Genomic DNA, 21,508 nt, shown 5'->3' with positions numbered 1-21,508 from the left:
AAGCGTTAGAAATAAAACAACAGACAAAACATAAGAAAAACAAAAGAGAACATCCAATCAACAGAATTTGAGTGAGTGAAATAACAGACTTCCTCTGTCTTTTTGTATATTGTACGACTTATCAAACTTTTCTGCCATGGGCCACTGCCACACAGGGACAAAAATTTAAAAAGTTCGTAATTTATCATCACCTGTCTGTCTAGAGTACGTGATTCCAGTTTGGCAGCAGTCACACAAAATCTCGACGACAAGTCCGTCTTCGAAGGGCAACTGGAAATGCCAAAATGCCTTGAAATGGCTGCTTCAGGTCAAAATGGCTCATTTCCTCTCTTTTTGTTTTTGTTTTTTAGAGAGTCATCAAACTTTTCTGCCATGCTCCATCTACTCACGATGACAAAAAAAAACCGCCCATCTGTCTCATATACATGGTTTAAATGTGGTAGTAATCACACCACATATCTGAGACAAGTTCATCTTTAACGGCCAAAATGACTTAAAACGACCGCTTCAGATCAAAATGGCTGACTTCATGTGTTTTTTAGAGAGTCATTAAACTTTGCTACCCTGATGACAAAACCCGAGACTCCATCTGTCTAGTATATGAGGTTCAAATTTGGTAGCAATCCGACTAAAAGCTCAAGGGCAAGTTTGTCTTTGAAGGACACCTTGAAATGGCCAAAATGACTTCAAAATGGCTGCTTCAGGTCAATATGGCTGATGTCCTGTGTCTTTTTGCGTTTTATGAGTCATCAAATTTTGCTGCCATGCTCCAGCCACTTGCAATGACAAAAACGCACCCATCTGCCAAGCATCCAGTAGATGGTTCAAATTTGCTAGCAATTAGACCAGAGCTCGAGACAAGTTTATCTCTGACAGACACTTGGACATGGCCAAAAAGACTTTTAATATATCCACTTCAGATCAAAATGGTTTACACTTTCAGGTACGGTGGACAGACCTCCCTCCCTCCCTCTGCGACCCCTCTGATCTTCACAATAAATAACTGCACTCCCACATAGGACAAAGTGCAAGCTTAGTAAGACGAATGAGCTTCCTCCCACTGCTGCCTCTGCACGGAACTGACTGTAAATCTGTAAATTGATGCCTCTTGTTGCTCTCCATTTCATTTCTCCATCATCCATCTATCCATCCATGCATCCTGCTTCAGTCGAGGAGAAACTCTTTGTCGCTCGTTCTTTCTCTCTTTTGTGTCACGCTCACTTCCTGTCTATGACACTGTGATTTAGGAAAGAGTCTGGCTGTTTAGTACACTGCACAGTGGTACCTGGATTTAGGAGTGACCCGACTTAAGTGTTTTTTAAGATACGAGCCACCGATTTATTTATTTTTTTCCCCCCTGGAGCTGCAAGTAACAATTAGAGCTAGCAGAGCTTGCCATGGTGGCAAGCAGTTTGGCAGATAGTGAACATTTCTTCAAAAAAGAGGCATGTGCTTGTTTCAAGTTGTTTAATGCCACTTCCATTTGAAGTTTTCTGTGAAACTAAACATAAAAAAGAGAATTACAAGTTGTGTGTGTCACCAAATCACATAAACTTGCCTTATGAATGTCTGCTAGCTTAATGCTAACACACGATGCCGAACACTTAGACGCGCTAATGAAATTAGCATTTAATGTCGCAGTACTTCTATTAAATAAACAACTTATATTTGAACACATATGGTAGCAACACATGCAGATGACACATACAACAATACTCATGAGAATATGTTTCATGAGCCATGATGTAGGTTATGTATTTGTATGTTTTTGTTTTGATTAATTTCCTGGTGTCACTGATGGTGTAGTGGTACACTCGCCTGACTTTGGTGCGGGCAGTGTAGGTTCAGTTCCCACTCAGTGACGGTGCGAATGGTTGTCTGTGTCTATATGTGCCTCGCGACTGACTGGCGACCAGTTCAGGGTGTAGTCCACCTTTTGCCCGAAGTCAACTGGGATAGGGTCCAGCGCCCCGTGACCCTAACCAGGATAAGCGGTGTTGAAAACGGATGGATAATTTACTGGTATTTATGTTATTGTTTTTGTATTTTTAAGGCAGAGTTTCCTAAACATCCAAGGGGTTCTTCAATTTTGGGGGGAGTTTATTGATTCAGTGTGATTAAAATGAAGGCTTTTTTTCAATGTTATAGCAATAAACTGTATTATACCTATTATATATATATATATATGTCATAAAAAAATGTGTGGGTGAAAAACAGACCTTTGCTGTCTTCTCACCTTTCAGTTTGTTGTGCTCGGAGTCAGCTGGGAAGAGGCAGTCCGGGAAGAGTTTGGGAAAGGTGAGGCCGGTATACTTGGGCCGGTTCTCCACGTAGTTCCTCACGGTGGGCTGTAGCTTCTTCATGAACTCCGGCGACGGTGTTCCGAGCTGCTCGATCACCTTGTTCCATTGGTCAATGTCTGATGCGGGATTAAGGCAAATACACGCATACACATACTGGGAATATTCTAGAACATTAAAAATAATTCTATTAGGAGATCCTGTTCATGCTCTTCCTGCGATTATTCCAGACACTGTTTTGTGCAAATCTCAGAATTAAAGCAAGCATCAATCTGGTGCTATAACTCGATACTTAATTAGGCACAATAGAATGTTTTATTTATTTTTGCGTATGGATGTGTGGAGGTGTACTTAATGTTGTGGAAACTTGCAATTAAAGTACATTTACTTAATTTGAATATTGGCTGCACTTGAATAAAAAATCATCAGAGTTGTGGTTACTTCCAATTGACCAATCACACGCACACACACATACACATGCATACATGCACACGCATACACACACACACACACACAGCTCCACAAGTTCTCACAATGCCAGAATGTTCCATCAGAGATGTCGAAATTACGTCATCATGCTGGTAACGTCAACTTTGTCCTCACTAAGTGGTCGGTTCACAAGTTGAGTTGGGGAGCGGTGGCATCATAAGGTAGGCGGGCAGTGTTGGACGTCAGAAGGATACGGTCCGTCCCGGGGAAGAGCACTGTGCCTCTAATCACCTCTCCAAAGATGCAGCCCACTGACCACATGTCCACTGGGTTCACGCAAAAACACACACACACACACACACACACACACAAGCTCGGATTACTGCCACATAACCTCGTCAAGAGCTAGCGCAGCAGCACGTTGGTCTCGTGGTTGGCACCTCTGCCTCACAGTTCTGAGGTTTGGGGTTTGAATCTCTGTTCGAGCCTTTCTGTGTGAAGATTGCGTGTTCTGGCTGTACTTGCATGGGTTTTTTCTGTGTACCTCGGCTTCATCCCACATTCCAAGTTTAGGTTCATTGAAGACTCTAAATTGGCCATAGTTGTGAATGTGAATGGTTGTTTGTCTATATGTGCTTTGCGATTGGCTGGCGACCAGTGGAGGGTGTACTCCACTTCTCCCCCAAAGTCAGCAGGAATAGACTTACCCAGGAGCCTAGTATGAAAAACGCTAGAGAAAATAGGTGAATGGATGAACTAGGGCCTCCTACTCTTCTCAGGGCAGAACGTGAAATTGACCCAGCTATTGTTGCAATCGAGAAAACTGGGAAAAGTAAAAATATATGTACTACTAGGAGCTTGCTAGTTTTGTCCTGGCCGTTGACCCTGATAAAATAAGTGCATTGTCTAGATATGTAAGTGCACGAGGTTATCAGTCCCAACATAAGACATTTTGAAGTTACGACTGATGTGCAAATTATTACTTTGCGCAGCAGTGTGAACGTACTGTACGTGGTCACAGGACACCAGAAAGACATGCTCAGTTACCCCGTATTTATTGTTTTGCATTTGATTTTGTAAAATTTAGTAACGTTTTTCATACAAATATTGACTGCAGTTTTGACTAGCTTACAAATTCGAGGTATGTTGTCACCATAGAAACCAAGGATCCGTTATACATTCAATTTTGACCACAGGAACGTGACCCAGGAACTACAATATCTACGTTTGTATTGTCGGAACTATTGTCTAAATTTAGTTACAAGGTAAAAAAAAAAAAGTAAAGAAATCCTGATGGGCAGGGTTAGTACTACCTTCAAGAGCTCCAATAATCTGCAGCATTGAACTTAATTCATTGGAACTTTTAGTTCTTGGTACTTCAGATGGAAATGCAGCTGTAGTTGAAATGCTGAAAGCTAGCGGGTACACAGACAACAAACATAACTGTTTTTTAGCTTGCCATTCAGGGTGACCAAATTTAAATTTGTCTGTAAGTGGGAATGCGCCATCGTCGATTACTAACTTCTGTTAATGCAGTAGTAATGTCATAATAAATATACTATTTATTATATACTGTACATACATATTTGTATGAACATCACTTCTACTCCAAAATAAAAGTAATATAAAATATCTGGTAAACATCTGGTATAGTTAGGGACGTGCATAACAATTGATTAATCGATCATTAAGAATAGATGTTTGTTAATGTTTGTAAATAATATGCTCCAGGCTACTTCTGGGTCGCAGAAAGATTGACGCCTGTTGACTTGAACTGAAAATGATGACAAAAACGTCTTGTGTTTGGGGGTTGTACCACCAGATAAACTCAAAAGGTTTTTTGTATTTTTTTTCTTTCCAGAAATGTAAAATTAATCCAGTGGAACCTGTGCGTGAGGAGGATCGAGTGGTTGTTGTAAATAGTTTTACAGAGAATATCACAAGACTGCCTTGCCTTCAAAAGGGACAGACCAGAAACCAAACCTCCATTATCGAATTTATGGAAAACATGTTCTCACTAATATGCATGACATGCTTGGTTGGGTTGTGTTTGAGTAATTTAGCAAAACATGATTGCTAGCTAATTTGAGCTCTGTAACTCACGATCTGTTTAACCTTCAAAAAGCACATCTGTACCATTAATCAGTTAGCCAGACCCTCAATGATCATGTTAATGTCTACATTTCAACCACGTCCATTTTTGAATCAAATTATCTGTTTATACATAAGTTACATCTAAGCAATTTACCTCGTGTAACACCTTTTTGACTGAAACACAAAACTACTGTGGTAGAGAAGAAGGCTAAAGTCATCATCAAAGTCCTTATCTAAATTGCTCTGCCTTGGTCAAAGGACATAGGAAGGTTTGTTTACTAGTTACTCGTGGTGCAAGCAGAGTTTTTGCCACCCAGAAGTGATGAAAAGGTTCATTCTGTCAATTCCGTGGAATCGATTGTTGATTCATCACAATGTCAAGCAATTGAGGCAAAATGGAGTGGACTATTTTGCACTCCTAGTCTGTCGTAAGTTTATCAAACCTCACCTTCCTGGAATGCCTAATAAGCTACCATGTGTCATTAGGTATTCAAGTCTTCTGACTCAGATGCTTCACGTGCACACTCACACACGTGCGGTACAATCTCAAACAGCCTTATTCCATCTTGAGGACGCATTTATACTGTAGCTTCCCCCAGGGAGCAGTTTCACTCCAGGTGAGCGCTTCGAAAACACACGCGTTGAAATATTAATATAGAATACAAAATACTCTGCGACTAAGTAAAAAAAAAAAGTTTTTTAAATGTGTTGCAGGGTTCATCAGAGAGGAAATAAAGCATCGCTTGCATGTCACCTTGTTAGTTTGTGCCTCAGAAACATATTGAGAACATAAGGTGAAAATGTGTGTGCATACGACAAAAGAAAAGTAAATTATTGAAATATACAAATTGTATATATTTATACAACTGAATTGATAATTTGAACAAAATATTGATAAACCTATATTTAGAATGTATTTATGCTGAAATAATATATACACAGTATATAATACATTTATGAATAACTATAAAATGTGTAATTTTGCATTTTACATAATGTATATATATTTTAAAAATCCATATTTTTAAAATGTTATTTTATTTAAAAGCAAAATGTAGTATTATAACAACATATATTGTGTTAGTTTTTACCTGAGTAACATAAAGAAAATGTGCATGCATCACCAATAAGTTATATATACGTGGTGCATAAAGATTTATAAATAAATATTAAAATATTAACATACATATAACTAATGAAATACATATCAATATTTTTATTTATTTAATTTAAAAATAATATGTAATTTAGATATTCTGTATTTGACTGACTTTGGAACACAGAACATATTTTTCAAATGTATGTACTGTATACAAATTATATCTAATAATGTAATGTACAGCATTGAATAAATGTAATATGAAAATATAAATAATTATGTATAATTAAATAAAATATATTTGTTATCCATTTATATACATTTTACATAGAAAATATAGTTTTTGAATTCAAAATTGTTCCTGATCGTACACAAGTAGTCCTACCATTAAAGAAAAAGCACACTTTGAGCAAGGATACAGTCCCGCCCTGGGAAAAGGATTTTGTGGCGCACCATTTCTCCCATAATGCACCCCACCGACCATATGTCCACTGCACGCCATGAGGCGAGGCGAAAAGAAAGGGAAAAGCAAAAGGTTAGTGTTAAACCCTGGAAGACATCAAGGAGAGAGAAAGCAGTCATTAGAAAGCAGCGGCTAATAAGCGTGCTAGGGCACATACTGTGGTGCTAGTGCATTAAAAAAAGAGTAGAAGTTGTAAAGTGGAGCTTTAGTAGGATTAAAACATCAGGAAATGTGCACCCAGGCAACCTACAAGATTCCATCAATCTGACAATAAATAATAGCATTGTTTACCCAACAAGTTAATGTTCAGTAAAACTTCATATCGACCTACAAGGACAAATATAAATGTTGTGCTCCAGTCACAAGGGCTTTGTATCCCGCTGTTTTAATGAGTATATTAAGGGAATCTCGCAAACATACCGCTGTATTAAATTAAGCCAGTCACTGATTAAATCACCTCTGGTATACAATTTGTAACAAGTTTTATTACGTTTGCGGACACAGGATAGTTGTAGAAGTCTTTAGTCTTGCAACCTGATACATTTTTCTTTGACATTTAGCAGAATTAGCAAATAAGCTACATAGCTAAATGAATGCAGTTTGTAATTGAATTGCCCAGAGTAAATGTAATTATCTCAGTTCATCAACGCTATTGTTCACACACGGACATTTAAGCTTTAACGGCTGAGCCTATTTGAAATTTTGCTCACCAAAACAATAGCAATGTAGTGTCTAAGCGCATGTTGTAAATGAGTTCCCTGTGCAGCATTAAAGATGATGTTACATTATGTGGAGATAATGATTAGTGTTTCAGTTGACTATGACGTGGGCACGCGTGTGCATCCAAGTCAAGTTTATGTTCCGAGGAGTTATGCCACTTATTTGTTTCGCCCAGTCTGCCTAGTTTCTTGACCTTTATCTGCATTTCACCGCGATAATTACATTTTGATACAAAAGACCAAGAACCTTTCAAAACTTTCCACAACTGCCGAGCCCATTTGATCTCTGTTGATAATCAAAAAAGCAATAACGACTAAAAAATGTAAACATTCTCTCAGAGAAAGGGCTAGTCTTACCTCATGTTATAAATGAGTTTCTGCCCCGGTATTAAAGATTAAGTTATGTGGAGACAGCGTATTTATTTGTGATGAGCTTACCAGAAGATGCTTCACAATGTTGATGTGTCCATGTTTATGTACAGGGAAGCTGTGCTACTATTTATACTCTATTTTAAGCTACTATTTGTATGGCCTATTCTGCCTTGGTTTTTGCCATTTCTCTGGAATAGACCTTTGACATCAATTGTAGACTACCACTAGTATTGTTTAATTTAAAAAAAAATAAAACCTGCCTCCTCCCATTTGCAGTTGAGTAAATAAACATCGCCAAACAGCATTTTCTGAAGTACAGTAATGTAAATAAAAATTAAATTACACCAGCATCCAAATGTGGGGAGTTCTTACCGTTCTCTTTGTAACCCATGCCCAAGATAACTTCGGGTGCTCTGTAGTATCTCGTCACTACATAAGGGGTCATCATGAAGCTAGTGCCGGCAGTCCGAGCCAGTCCAAAGTCCAGGATTTTGAGAGTGCAGTCAGACTTCACCACTATATTGCTTGGTTTCAGGTCCTACATGACAGGATAAAACACATAATCAGTGGTATCTTTTTCCAATTGAAGGTTAGCAAAGGATTAAAGGGGCTGTATAGAGTGGTCCATGAATCCCAAACAAAGCAAAACAATGTTGACTTTGGCAAGCATACAATAAATGAATTATCTTACCCTGTGAATAATGCCTGCCGAATGTAGATGCTTGATGCCGCACAACATCTGGTAAAGAAGGTAGGACATTCTCTCGTGGTCCAGCTCCATCTGGATCACCTGGCACAGGTTGGCATCCATCAGCTCCATGACTAGATACCTGGGCAACATTCGGATTTAGCAGTGGTATGGATCAATTGGTTAACAACATCAGTCAAACTTTATAGAGGAAATGGACAAAGTGCGTAATGAAACAATCCGCTGCAGGGTCCTGTATTTTAATATTCAAAAATGTAAGCTTAACATAAATATTTTAAAATATACAAAAATATTATACATTATTTATTAATTTCAATAATTAAATAAATCCAAAAATTCCATACACAAACATGAAATAACAGGACCTAGAAACGAGCCATGTGGGACTCCACCGTAAGTTATTTTTATTACATGATATTGTGGTTAACAATTGTGTTTTTGTTTAAATATAAAAATATACAAAATATGATAGTATAGTGTAAATAAAATGTAAAATGTACAATAGATGAATTAGAATTCATTGATTTAATTCAATTAATTATAAATGAAGTCATATTATTAATGGGTTGATTTATTTTCTACTCTTCAAGGATAGGGTGTTTTTTTGTCTTAATCTTCATCTTCACAGAACCCAACTTTTGTACTTGCCTATTGGGAAAATATAAAAATATATTCTAATCAGCGGCACGGTGGACGACTGGTTAGAGCGTCCGCCTCACAGTTCTGAGGACCCGGGTTCAATCCCCGGCACCGTCTGTGTGGAGTTTGCATGTTCTCCCCGTGCCTGCGTGGGTTTTCTCCGGGCACTCTGGTTTCCTCCCACATCCCAAAAACATGCATGAATTGGAGACTCTAAATTGCCCGTAGGTGTGAATGTGAGTGCGGATGGTTGTTTGTTTCTATGTGCCCTGCGATTGGCTGGCAACCAGTGCAGGGTGTACCCCGCCTCCTGCCCGATGATAGCTGGGATAGGCTCCAGCACGCCCGCGACCCTGGTGAGGAGAAGCGGCTCAGAAAATGGATGGATGGATATTATAATCAAGCGACTTACAGTATGTGTGAAATGCCTATTCCCACACAGGCTGTTAATTTTCTCAAGGAATATATTTGCATGTCATCTACAAATGTGATGTACAAATGTCTATCTGGTCCTAAAAATGATCTCTGTGGGACTCCACCATTAATGTTTTTTTTTTTAGAAAATGTGATGTGGTTAACAGTTGTGTTTTTGCGTAAATAAAAACATCATTCCTGTATATATTGTCTATATCGTCATTGTTGCGCGTAAACCTCCTTTGTCCAAATTTGGTCAATTTCATATTTTTTCACAAAATCGATACTATTAGTCAGTCCCCACGTGGGTCTGTTATTTTTACAAATTATTCACCAATCTAAAGTGTTGAAAATGCCTTGCTGTCTTTGCCAATCCAACGTTAATGACACAACTATCCATCCATTTTCTGAGCCGCTTCTCCTCACTAGGGTCGCGGGCGTGCTGGAGCCTATCCCGGCTATCATCGGGCAGGAGGCAAGGTACACCCTGAACTAGTTGCCAGCCAATTGCAGGGCAAATACATACAAACAAACAACCAACCATTCACACCTACGGGCAATTTAGAGTTATCAATTAACCTACCATGCATGTTTTGGGGATGTGGGAGGAAACCCACGCAGGCACGGGGAGAACATGCAAACTGCACACAGGCGGGACCGGGGATTGAACCCCACTCCTCAGAACTGTGAGGAAGACGCTCTAACCAGTCGGCCACCGTGCCGCTGGCACAACTATATATATATATATATATATATATATGTGTGTGTGTGTGTGTGTGTGTGTGTGTGTGTGTGTGTGTATATATATATACTGTGTATATATATATATATATATATATATATATATATATATGATCTATATATATATATATCACACACACACACATATATACATACATAAAATTATAGCCAGGGAGGTAAAACATGCTCCATAAAACATTACTCAGTATGTGAAGATGATACATGCAGCTGCCTCAGATTACATTACATTACACCCACTTTCACTGATGACACTGTGGGGGTTGTGTTCACACCATGGAAAGTGCAAAGCAATAAGAACACGGTGCATAACACCAACGGTCATAACATGCCAATTAAAAGAAAAAGCATTGCGATCGTATGGACCTTTTACGTATGTCTTAACTAAGGTGCACACTGTACTCACACATCTTGAAACTCCTCTAATGATTTCTGCGGCGTGAAGACGTTTAATAAACTGATAATCTGAAAGAGAAAAGAGGAAGTTCATCAAAAAGATGACAATTTACAACATACAAAAACACCCTTTCAAAGCACGCCATGCTCTGTTACTTTTAGATGGGGGGTGCTCAGTTAACAAGAGACGAGGATTTGAGGATATGAACGCTGCGTAATGAAGTAGTTGCGCCGCGGCGTAAGAATACCTGGTCATTCACACGGCACAAGAGGCATACTGTCCTACATACAGTTTCTCATTTCATTGTTTTATATTTATGGTCCAGAAGGGTTTTCCATGCAAATACAAATTTAATTACGACTTTACTACTGCATTAGTGTCTGAAAGCATACATACATTTTAAAAAATGAAACTAAAACTCCAAAAATCCACAGACAAATATGAAATAACAGAGGACCAATATATGATCCCTGTGGGTCCCCACCGTCAGTTATTTATATTACGTGACATTATGGTCAACAACTGTGGTTTTGTGTAACAAAGTATTTAAAAATCACTCTCGCTCTCTTTATATCCATATACAGACCTGCTCGCCATTATTGGCACCCCTTCATTTTTTGCATAACCTGTATAATATCTTCAGAAATAAATGAAAATGTACCAAACATGATCTTCTAATTTGAGGTCCAAAGTAATTTAACAGGGAAATTAGATTTTTTTCAACTTAGATATTGTAATTTAAAAGAAAAAAACAAAACAAAACAAAAATGAAAACAGTATGTGCAGCAATATTGGTACCCCTCCTTAATATTTGGTTGCGCGCCCTTTGGCAGTGATGAAATCCTCCAAACGTTTCTTGTATCGATCTATAATCTTTTTGCACTTCTCAGGTGGCATTGATTTCTTCTTATGATTTCTTTGGATGTACACTCATATTTGTTTGGCGAAGTTTTAAACCGGATGCCCTTCCTGACGCAAGCCTCTGCATTTATCCGGGCTTGGGACCGCCCTGCTGTTTACACTGGCTTGTGCCCCCCATAGGGCTGGATTGCTCTAAAATCTCTTGATAATTTTCTGATTTCATGATACCTGTGATACAGTCAAGGCCTCCAGTACCAGATGTAGCAAAGTAGCCCCACAGCATTATGGATCCTCCACCATGCTTGACTGTTGGTAGGGTGGTTTCAGGCAGGTTTGTGCTGTCTGTAAACATACTGTTTGTGTGCATTGCCAAAAAGGTATTTTTGTTTCATTTGTCCATAAAATGTTGTTTATTTGCTCTTTTGTATATTAAAAAAGTTCTCTTTAGAAAAATGTTTTACTTGATTAATTTTCTTCAGGAGAGATTCCACCTTTAGTACTTAAACTTCATGGGTGCCAGTAATGGTGAGCAGGACTGTATATATGGCAACCCTAGTGAGGATAAGCGGTTTGGAAAATGGATAGATCCCAGCTGACTGGGCGATAGGCGAGGAACACCCTGAATTGACCTTAAGGGCAATTTAGAGTGTCCAATTAACCTAGCATGCATGTAGGCAGCAGCGTCATGCTCACTTGTGTCCATTTTGTTTGTTAGAAAAGTATTACAGAAGAATCTATCTAAAAGGGAATAAATGTGGGTTGCCACGTACATTTTTGTGATTGACACATTTCATAAGCACCAACTCGCGGTACGCCCTCTTGGCATGCGTCTGGTTCTGGAAAGGTCTGCTGAGCTTTTTGATGGCCACGTTTCTGTCAAGCACAGCATCATAACCTGCACTATTGACAAAAAAAAACAGCAAAACAATACATGTTAGCATTTAATGTGACATTCATGATCAAAGGAAAACATCAAAACACAATAAACAAAAAACTTGCTTTTATGCTTCTCTGCTAAAACAGCGATGGACATTAGTGTGTTCCTAGCTATCGTTAGCCTGAGAAATTCCTAAATCCTATATGCTGATGTTAATTAGTAACAGCCCACTTTAAAAAATGCCTTTACATATAGTCTGTTGTTTAAAAAAAAAAAGGCATAAACAAAAACAAAGTACCCGTAACTGTGCAGTTTTAGAACAAAGCTAAGTTGAGCTAGCTAGCCATGCCAAAGAAGGAGACGGCATTTTTTAAATTATGTATTTTTGTGGTTATTAAGGGGAACAAAAAAGGCTCAATATGTTGATTATAATGAATAACATACAATTATGACCATAAAAGGGTATGATGTTGTTTTTATTTTGTTCAGTAGCAAAATAGTTATTTTGCTGAATCTTACATCATAAAGGATGGTGGTAAAAATAAAAATCATAATAATACGAATCAAGCACAGAGAAAGAAAGAAAGTAGTGCTCTAGTTTTGAAGCTAAAGCTAAGGCGCGAAGCACTAGCTAGCAATGACCAAAAAAGTGGATCGTGTTTTTAATTGTGTGTGTTACTACAGAGAAAATAGACTCAACAAAAACAATGGTAGTATGGCTGCTCTGCTAAAACAATGCATGCTAATCTGCTGATGGTAGCTAATTTTGCCCTGATTAAATAGTCCATATTTATAATTGGTATTTTTTTTTTAAGAAAAAAAAAAAAGCCAAACATAAACTATGGTGAACCACCCACAAAAAGAAAGTAGAAGAGTAAATGCGGTAATGTTTTTGAGATGAAGCTACTCAGCTAAATGCTAGCTAACTGACCGAAACAGATATGCTGTTGTTTTTATTGTGTTTAGGATTGTTAAATAGCTCATATTAATCGATATTTATGGCAAGAAAGCAACAATTAAAAACCCAGGCCACGAAGAAAAAAGCCTATACAAAATGATGTTAGCATAGCGATTTCTCTAAAACAGTACTTGGTAGCCTGCTGCTGGCTATATGTAACCTTATAATAAATATCACAGCATAGGAGATATATTTTTTAGATGTGATGAACACTTTTGGCCTACTATGCTACTGCATTTTAATGTTGGTCATACCGGTGGTACTTCGAGAGAAGTATTTTTTGAGGTGGTTATTGGTGTAAAAAGTTTGAGAACTGACTTACAAAATATTCGGTAGTGGGAGGATATTTTTCTTTGTGCTAAACTAACTTCAAGCTAACTGCATTTTCCATCCGGATCTCTTGCTTTGTGTCATTTATTCGTCCCCTAATAATAATCCATCCATCCATCAATTTTCCGTACCACTCTATCCTCACAAGGGTCGCGGGCGTGCTGGAGCCTATCCCAGCCATCTTCGGGCGAGAGGCCGGGCACACCCTGAACTGGTCGCCAGCCAATCGCAGGGCACATATAAACAAACAACCATTCGCGCACACATTCACACTTAAGGGCAATTTAGAGTCTTCAATCAACCTACCATGGACGTTTTGGGGCTGTGGGAGGAAACCGAAGTGCCCGGAGAAAACCCACGCAGACACGGGGAGAACATGCAAACTCCACACAGGTGGGGCCGGGATTTGAACCCCAGTCCTCAGAACTGTGAGGCAGATGTGCCAACCAGTCGTCCACCGTGCCGCTCCCCTAACAATCAGTATTTATTTATTTTTTAAATTGACTTACTTTATTATTATTACCTCAAAACAGGCAGAATTTTTATAAAAATGGTCGCTAGCTGTAAAATGAGCAGAGTGCTATCTTATTAATCATGAGTCATGTTTGTTGTGATAAATTCATGTGTGGGTTTGAGGATGACAGTTGAGGGATTGGCTGTGTGTTTATTTTTATTTCTTTCAGTCTCTGTGGAGACTACAGACCCGGGATGATTTGTGACCATGGTAACGGTGGAGCCTACATGTAAAGCACACACACTGATCCAGAAGGGATTTAAGTGAGGCAGTCATCCCTTGGTGAGGCTCCGAGGAAGATGATGTCATGAGCAGTGCTTAAAGCCTTCATCCTTCCGGAAAGCAGAGGGCAGAGAGATGTGCGTACATGTGTTTGTGTAATATGTCCCTCCACATAATCTAATATTTTAAATGGTCATAATAAGAGATACAGAGCTGTGATTTATGGATAAATTAACACTACAAAGGAGTATTAGAGCAACACTGAAAAAAAAATAAGTACAGAATAAAGTTTCAATGTAACGAAAGATGCGAGACTGAAGTTGTAGTGTAGTGGGATAAAGTTGTAATATTACAAGAAAATTGTGAGCGAATAAAAGCACAATATTGCATGAAAAAAATGGTGACATAATAAAGTCATAATATATTGTGAAAAAAATGGTCACAATAGAATATAATAGTATGTATTCAATAATATAAGCCATAAATTATGAGATTTTTTTTAAACAAATACTGTACTATGAGGGAGTATTAGGGCCACTGAAGACATGATAGGGCCACACTGAAAAAAAATCTCTAAGAGAAAATTACGAGAATAAAGTCATAAAGTAACAAGAATACATTTGTAATATTAAGAATGAATGCTGTAATTGTACGAGCTTAAAGACACAATATTGGAGGAAAAAATGTGATTATGTGAAGATAAGTCATAATGTGAGAAAAAAATGTCTCAATATATCTTTAAGTTGCAATGTAATAAGAATATGAGTCATAACGTTATAAGAAAATGCAGTGAATTACGAGAATAAAGTCCAAATACTCCAACGAAAAAGTTGTAATATTATGATAATGGTCACAATATAATATTACAATAATAAACTATTTTTTTATTTTAGATAAAAATCATACTATTTGGAGAATTTTATGGAGAAACAAATAATATGGATGAATATTAGGGCCAAACCAAAAAAAAAAGTAAAATTCTGATCAAAAATGTCATGGAGTTTCCAGAATAAAGTCACAACATAACAAGAATATACTCATAATATTTCATATTAAAACATAATTGTGTAATAATAAAGTATTATTTATTTACGATAAATCATAATATTACGCGAATTTTGTGGAGAAACAAATACTATGGACGAATATTAGGGCCAACTAAAAAAAAAGTGAGAAAAATGTCCTGAAGAGACCAGAATAAAGTCAGAATGTAACAAATTTGTAAAATTTCAAGACAAATATGGTCGTTACAAGAATGAAGATGTACTTTAAGAGGAATAAAGACACATTAGGAGAATTTTCTGTCATGTTACGAGAATAAAGTTGAAACCTTACAAGGAAAAGTGGTAATGTTGTAATAATAAAGTCAAAATATAAGAAAAAAGTTGGAATAGTAATCAAGTAGTAGTATTTATTCAACACAAAAGTCATGATATTATGAGAATAATGACATAATTTTATGGAGAAACAAATACCACGGAGGACTATAAGGGCCAAAGTAATTAGTACTTATTAATTTAATTCTGAGAAATATTATGCAAAGTTACAAAAATAAAGTCCCAATGTAAAAATACGCAATACAATTATGAGAAAAATGTTAAAGTCAAAAGAATATAGTTGTAACATAAGAAGAAAATGTGGTAATGTAATAAAATCATATAACACTGGTATTAGTAGTATTTATTCAAGAAAAAACAACAAGGTTGTAATTTTATGGCGAAACAAACACTGAATGAGAATTACAGCTACAAATCATGGTAACAATTGTAGTTCATGAACAAAGATAATATGAGCATAAAGTCATGTTACAAGAATAAAGGCATATTTATTCATACTATTAATTTATCATTAAGTTACAAGAATAAAGTTGCAATGTAGCAAAACGTCATAAACTGATGAGTAAATGTCTGAAAGTTACGAGAATTATTCCTAATGCAACAAGAATAGTGATAATATCATGAGGAGAAAAAAAGTTGTATTATTTCATGAAAAAAGTAGAATTTATTCAAAAGAAAAACTGTCATAATATAACAAATTTTATGGAGAAACAAACGCTTCACAAAATATTAGGCCCACCCTTTTATTTTTAAAAGTGAATGTCTTAAAGTCACCAAAATAAAGATGCAATGTGACGAGAAAACATTTACAAAGTTAAGAGTATTAAATCATTGTATAACAATAATAAAGTAATAATTGTCGAAATATTTCGAGAAATGCCTTCAAATTTTGGGGAGAAAAAAGGGGTAACATTACAAGATTAAACAAAAAAATGAAACAAACATGCAAATAGGTAAATTTGTGAATGGTGAACGGTGAATATGCGGGGGATGACTTTACTGGCATGATAAAGCACAATAGTGTTAATGAGTCTAAATGAGATTACTTCCGTAATGTATCCCATTTGCTATCAATAGGGAGCCAGATATTAAAATAGTTTTCAGGTAGGGTGGGGGATTTACGCGATAATATCATCACCATATGACTCCACGTGACTTGATGACAGCTGCGGGCCTGACACCCTGACATGCGTCACCCACAAACGCCTTCAAATGAGCGCCAACCCAGCAGTAGATGATACAGGAAAAAAATGAAATTGTAAGAACATGTTGCAATTCAACAAAGTTGATTTTAAAGAAACCATTTGCAGAGTTATGGGAATAACAACATAATGATACAAGAATAAAGTCAAGCAATATGAGAAAATGGTGTAATGTTATCAGAATAAAGTGGTAATGTGAGAATAGAGTTGCATTTCTTTATTTGAAAAAAACGGAATATAACATATTTGTTTTCATTTTATGGCAAACAAACAGACTGAAAGTCATAGTATGAGAATACAGTTATAATGTCACAAAAATGCAGTAGGTGTAATTTTATAAGAACAGTGCCAAAAATATTACAACAGTAAAGTACTATTTTTAGCAAAAAGTCAGAATTTTATTGACTTTTTTTTTACTATTTTAAAATAAAATACTGCAGTAACTTTGAGCTCAAAGTAGCAATGTTATTAGAATAAAGTCACATTATTACAAGACAAAAGTTGGAATGCCACAAGAATTAAGTCATAATGTTACAAGAATAAAGTAATATTTTTAAGCAAAAAAAAAACAAACAAACCCAACAAAGTCATTTTAAGATTTTAGTGGGTGAACTGTCAAAACAGTTTGGTAAAGTTTATTTATTTTTTTTTTTTAAATATATATTTTTTTAGAATTGTAAATCTTGTTTTTATTTATATTTATAATTAAGGCCGACTGTCGCAGCGTCACATCAGAAGTTGCTGGAGCTAGTGTCCATACTTGGCTCAAAACCAAAATAAATAAAAATCTTTTTATGCGACATATGAGTCAAGTGAGCCCTGATGGAAGAAACCATTTAAATCCTAAAACTGTAATTTTGCAAACATTTGAAGTTTAATTAACTGGAAATTTGGCCCACATATGAAGCTCAAAGACATGGCCAACATTTTTTTCTTGCTATTTAATTTCGGCTAACTATTTTGAACTTGTTGTGAACCTGGGTTGTTATTGCCTTAGATGACTACGATACTCATTTGTATAGTAAACTACACCACTATTCCAAAAAGAACAATTCACAGATAAATAAAGACCTCCCAAAAGGAAATCCCATCGAAATAAAAGTGTAAATGAGGTTCGTAAAAAAGCAAAGCGAAAATGACCTACCAGACTATCCCCTGAGCTCCGGAACCAATGGGCTTTAAATTCTGGTAGCGTTTTAAAACGGTGAACGTGGAGTCTCCCACCTCCACGCTGTAGAACTGGTTGTCCACTTTGCTTTTGCTCATGTTGTAATGCTTGGCGATATATGACACATCCACTTGTTTTCCAAAACCCTGCACGAGGTAAACAATCCAGACGACAAAAAGATATTTTGTATTAGTGATCTTATCAAGCAATAAAAAAAGAATACATCGTTAGTAGTGGGCGACCGGTTAGAGCATCTGCCTCACAGTTCTGTGGACCGGGGTTCAATCCCCAGCCCCGCCTGTGTGGAGTTTGCATGTTCTCCCCGTGCCTGCGTGGGTTTTCTCCGGGCACTCCGGTTTCCTCCCACATTCCAAAAACATGCATGGTAGGTTCATTGAAGACTCTGAATTGCCCGTAGGTGTGAATGTGAGTGCGAATGGTTGTTTGTTTATGTGTGCCCTGCGATTGGCTGGCAACCGGTTCAGGGTGTTCGCTGCCTCCTGCCCGATGACAGTTGGGATAGGCTCCAGTACTCCCGTGACCCAAATTTTTGGAAAAATAACATGCCTTTGACATTCAAATAAGAAAATCACTACATTTGGAGATACATATTTGTAATATACATGGTTGCTGTCTGAAGATAAGCATGTACTGTATATCCAAATTCTGTAATATTATTTTGAATATGAAGAACACACCAAAATGACCTTTTAAAAAATTTCAGGTGAAAGAAAAAAAAAAAGAAAATTTGGTCAATCATGTTTCTTATTTTGTTGCTGCCCGATGGAAAGTATCTACAGTAATGTATCTCCAACATGTTTGACCTTTTTTAAAATCTGAAACTTTGGGTTACAAATGTTTGCATTAAACGGTGACAATATGCAGATTATAATGGCACAGGAGCAGCAAATCCTACTGATTTTCCTGAAATAACTGACTGATTTAATTCATTACAATGTAACTCATAAAACAAACAACACAACGTGTGTTATGTATTACAAAGTGTTACACACTCCTGACCAGCATTATGGCCTGAAAGATTATGTAATAGATACGCACATTTCCATGAGTGACAACCCACCCAAACCCATGATGTAATTATTTCAATACACTGGACTGTGCGCCTTTATTGTACCAGTGGTGGCAATCAAACACGAAGCTTGAGGCAGTCATCACATCATTTGAGCATGTGTGGTCAGCACATCGCACGCTAACAGTCACACATTGCATTCACAAATCGCAAACCTTCATGGAAATATAGTGTATTTTCTCAAAAACATGGCCTCCTAAATCTTCATATTTATATTATTATCATTACTATCATGTGTCGTGGTATATATCACAACACACTGCTTGCACAGCAGACATGGCATCTGTAAAGCTGACATTTACGCAGTAGAGTTCGAAGAGTAGATAAGTGCTTTTAATTAAGGACAATTATTTGTAGGAAAAAAATATTTTTAAAAACAGACTGTATTTAATATATTACATAAAATAAAGTCATTCTTCAAATAGATGTCCTTGACCACAATATGAGCAAAAGTCAAAACTTTGAAAATTTGCAAAGCCGATTTTGTCATTTGATGCCCCCCAAAAATCCTGATCATGACTGCATTTGGTGTGAAAACAACACTGTTAAGCATGTAGACTAGCAGCGAAGTGGCTAATGGAACAGAATGAGTAGTGTACCTTTTTTCTTTTGCTTTTTTTTACCTGTAAGGGACACACACCTGACAAAAGGCTATCTTCACATCCAGGATCGGTTGGCTGCAGTTGTATAAGAAATGTCTGCTCATAAATACCTGCAAGACACAACAGAGGGAGGAGGAAAATTAACTCGGTAGTGTTCTATTGTCCAAAACAAGAGATAATCGCTAACATTGAGTGTCAGTTTTAAGGTTGTTGGTCGAATTCTGGAATTTTACAGTGTTCCATTTGGGCAACGGAATGGTATTTCAGGAAAAAAAAGATGAGTCATTTAGCTTCGTGACCCTCTAATTATGGCACAATGAAGGCTTTGCTGAGTCCGTCGGGAGCAGGGCAGTCTTAAAAATGACATTTGGCTCATTTATTCAGTTATATTTGTACACTGGCCTGTTTAGACTGACCTTATTCCCTTCTGGTAGCCTCTGTCAGTGGACTGAGTGACTGTCAAGACGCTAGCTTCTTTCACGCAAACCCTGCAAAACTGACCCAGCATCTCCCTTGGACTTTTATACACAACTTAGCCGTATCCCGGATACTGCAGCTTCTCAGAATCAGATAATTAGATGTCGTCATTGCGATGAATAAAATACTTGGACAACAACAGAGAGAAGTGAGTGTTGGATGTTAAACTTCAACTTCACATTGGGGAATAACCATCATCCTACCTCTGTTCCACTTCTCATACTACCTATGAATGTGTAAATTCTATTTTGTATTGGGGCCTTTCACAGAGAACAGCGACATAGGAAAAAGGCAGCTTTAACAGCCCCTGCAAAATAGAGAGCTGTAATAGTAGATCTGTCATTTATTTGCTTTCGCCAATTGCTTTCAACACAAGGGTCAAGTGAGTGTTGTGTGTTAAACTTTACAGTCCAGTTGAGGCATTGCGGAAACACCCGTCCAGAACAGTGACCTGACTGCGATAAAGCTTTGACACTACCTCGGAGGCTGGAGAATTGCTGTGTCGACTTCGTACCCCTATTCCATGCCGGTGAAAAATGATGGCTTTGACAGGCAGCATGAAAGGGGCTACAAAGTTAATGCAAAATCCAGCGCATCAGAGCTGTAACAGTCGATCCAGCATTTATCTGCCTTTGCCTGTTGCTTTCAACAAAACAGTGTGGTCGATACAATATGAGTGTCCGGTGTTAAACTTCACACCCAATTGCCGGCATTGCAGAACATCCTTACACGCAGCAGGTGACCCGACTCTATTACAGCTCTAGTACTATGTCAGAAGCTGGATAATTGCTGCGTCAACCGCTTCAATGTAGAACAGCGACTCAGAAAAAAGCTGGGAAAATGACGACTTTGCCCGTCAGTCAAAGTGGCTCCAGAGATCATGCAAAATTTGCCGCAACGGTACCGTAGATCGTCTACCATTACACGAGATCTACCATACATCCGGCACGTATCTGCCTTTGCAAACTGCTTCCAACATGACAGGTTGAGAGCAATGTGTTGGCTGTTTACATTTACAGCCTGGTCCTGGCAATGCAGAATAGACTTAAAAACTGGCAGCATCCCACCTGTTATGCTTCTGATATGAATGCATCAAGGTATGAATTTGTCAGGTCAATTTAGTATCCCCATTCTGTGTGGGTGCCTTTTCTACAGCACAGCGAATGGCAAAAAGCTGGACAAATGCCGGCTTTTACGTCATCTATTAATCCCTATCTGTGCTATGTTAATCTTTAGCCATCTGTGTGTGTATATGAGTTATTCAACCTGACGTTTCGAGGTTACAAACGGCGCGCAATGGACTAGTTTGCGTAAAAATGCGTTAAGCTCGGTTACCACCACTTACTTTGTTTTCATTGGGTTGTTTTATACAGTCTTTATGATCTAGAAGTGTTTTTCATACAAATATTTACTGTAATTGGGACTTTACTAAATGAGTGATAGACTACAGTATGCTCCGACTTAAGTACATACAGT

General features: G+C 37.5%; 1 protein-coding gene across 9 annotated transcripts in view; it reads right to left on the bottom strand.

Moving 5' to 3' along the window:
* The window catches only part of mapk10 (mitogen-activated protein kinase 10), a 38,039-nt gene that overhangs the window by 7,713 nt on the left and 8,818 nt on the right, over nucleotides 1–21,508 (bottom strand). For 5 of the 9 annotated variants that reach the window (XM_061800264.1, XM_061800258.1, XM_061800261.1 and 2 more), the window contains exons 2-9: nucleotides 19,594–19,665; nucleotides 17,840–18,009; nucleotides 12,026–12,155; nucleotides 10,404–10,462; nucleotides 8,168–8,306; nucleotides 7,849–8,014; nucleotides 6,342–6,413; nucleotides 2,237–2,419 (exon numbers count right to left, since the gene is read on the bottom strand). In XM_061800264.1, coding sequence (XP_061656248.1) covers nucleotides 2,237–2,419; nucleotides 6,342–6,413; nucleotides 7,849–8,014; nucleotides 8,168–8,306; nucleotides 10,404–10,462; nucleotides 12,026–12,155; nucleotides 17,840–18,009; nucleotides 19,594–19,665 — 991 coding nt within the window. Of the gene's footprint in view, nucleotides 1–2,236; nucleotides 2,420–2,983; nucleotides 3,056–6,307; nucleotides 6,414–7,848; nucleotides 8,015–8,167; nucleotides 8,307–10,403; nucleotides 10,463–12,025; nucleotides 12,156–17,839; nucleotides 18,010–19,576; nucleotides 19,666–21,508 lie in introns of those variants that run through there. The other 4 variants (XM_061800260.1, XM_061800262.1, XR_009792166.1 and 1 more) reach the window with 3 other exon arrangements.

The sequence above is a fragment of the Phyllopteryx taeniolatus genome, chromosome 15, assembly GCF_024500385.1.
Source record: "Phyllopteryx taeniolatus isolate TA_2022b chromosome 15, UOR_Ptae_1.2, whole genome shotgun sequence".
In the NCBI taxonomy this organism is placed as follows: Eukaryota; Metazoa; Chordata; class Actinopteri; order Syngnathiformes; family Syngnathidae; genus Phyllopteryx; species Phyllopteryx taeniolatus.
Note: the sequence above shows the minus strand (reverse complement) of the source record. Positions and strands in the feature narration are given on the sequence as shown.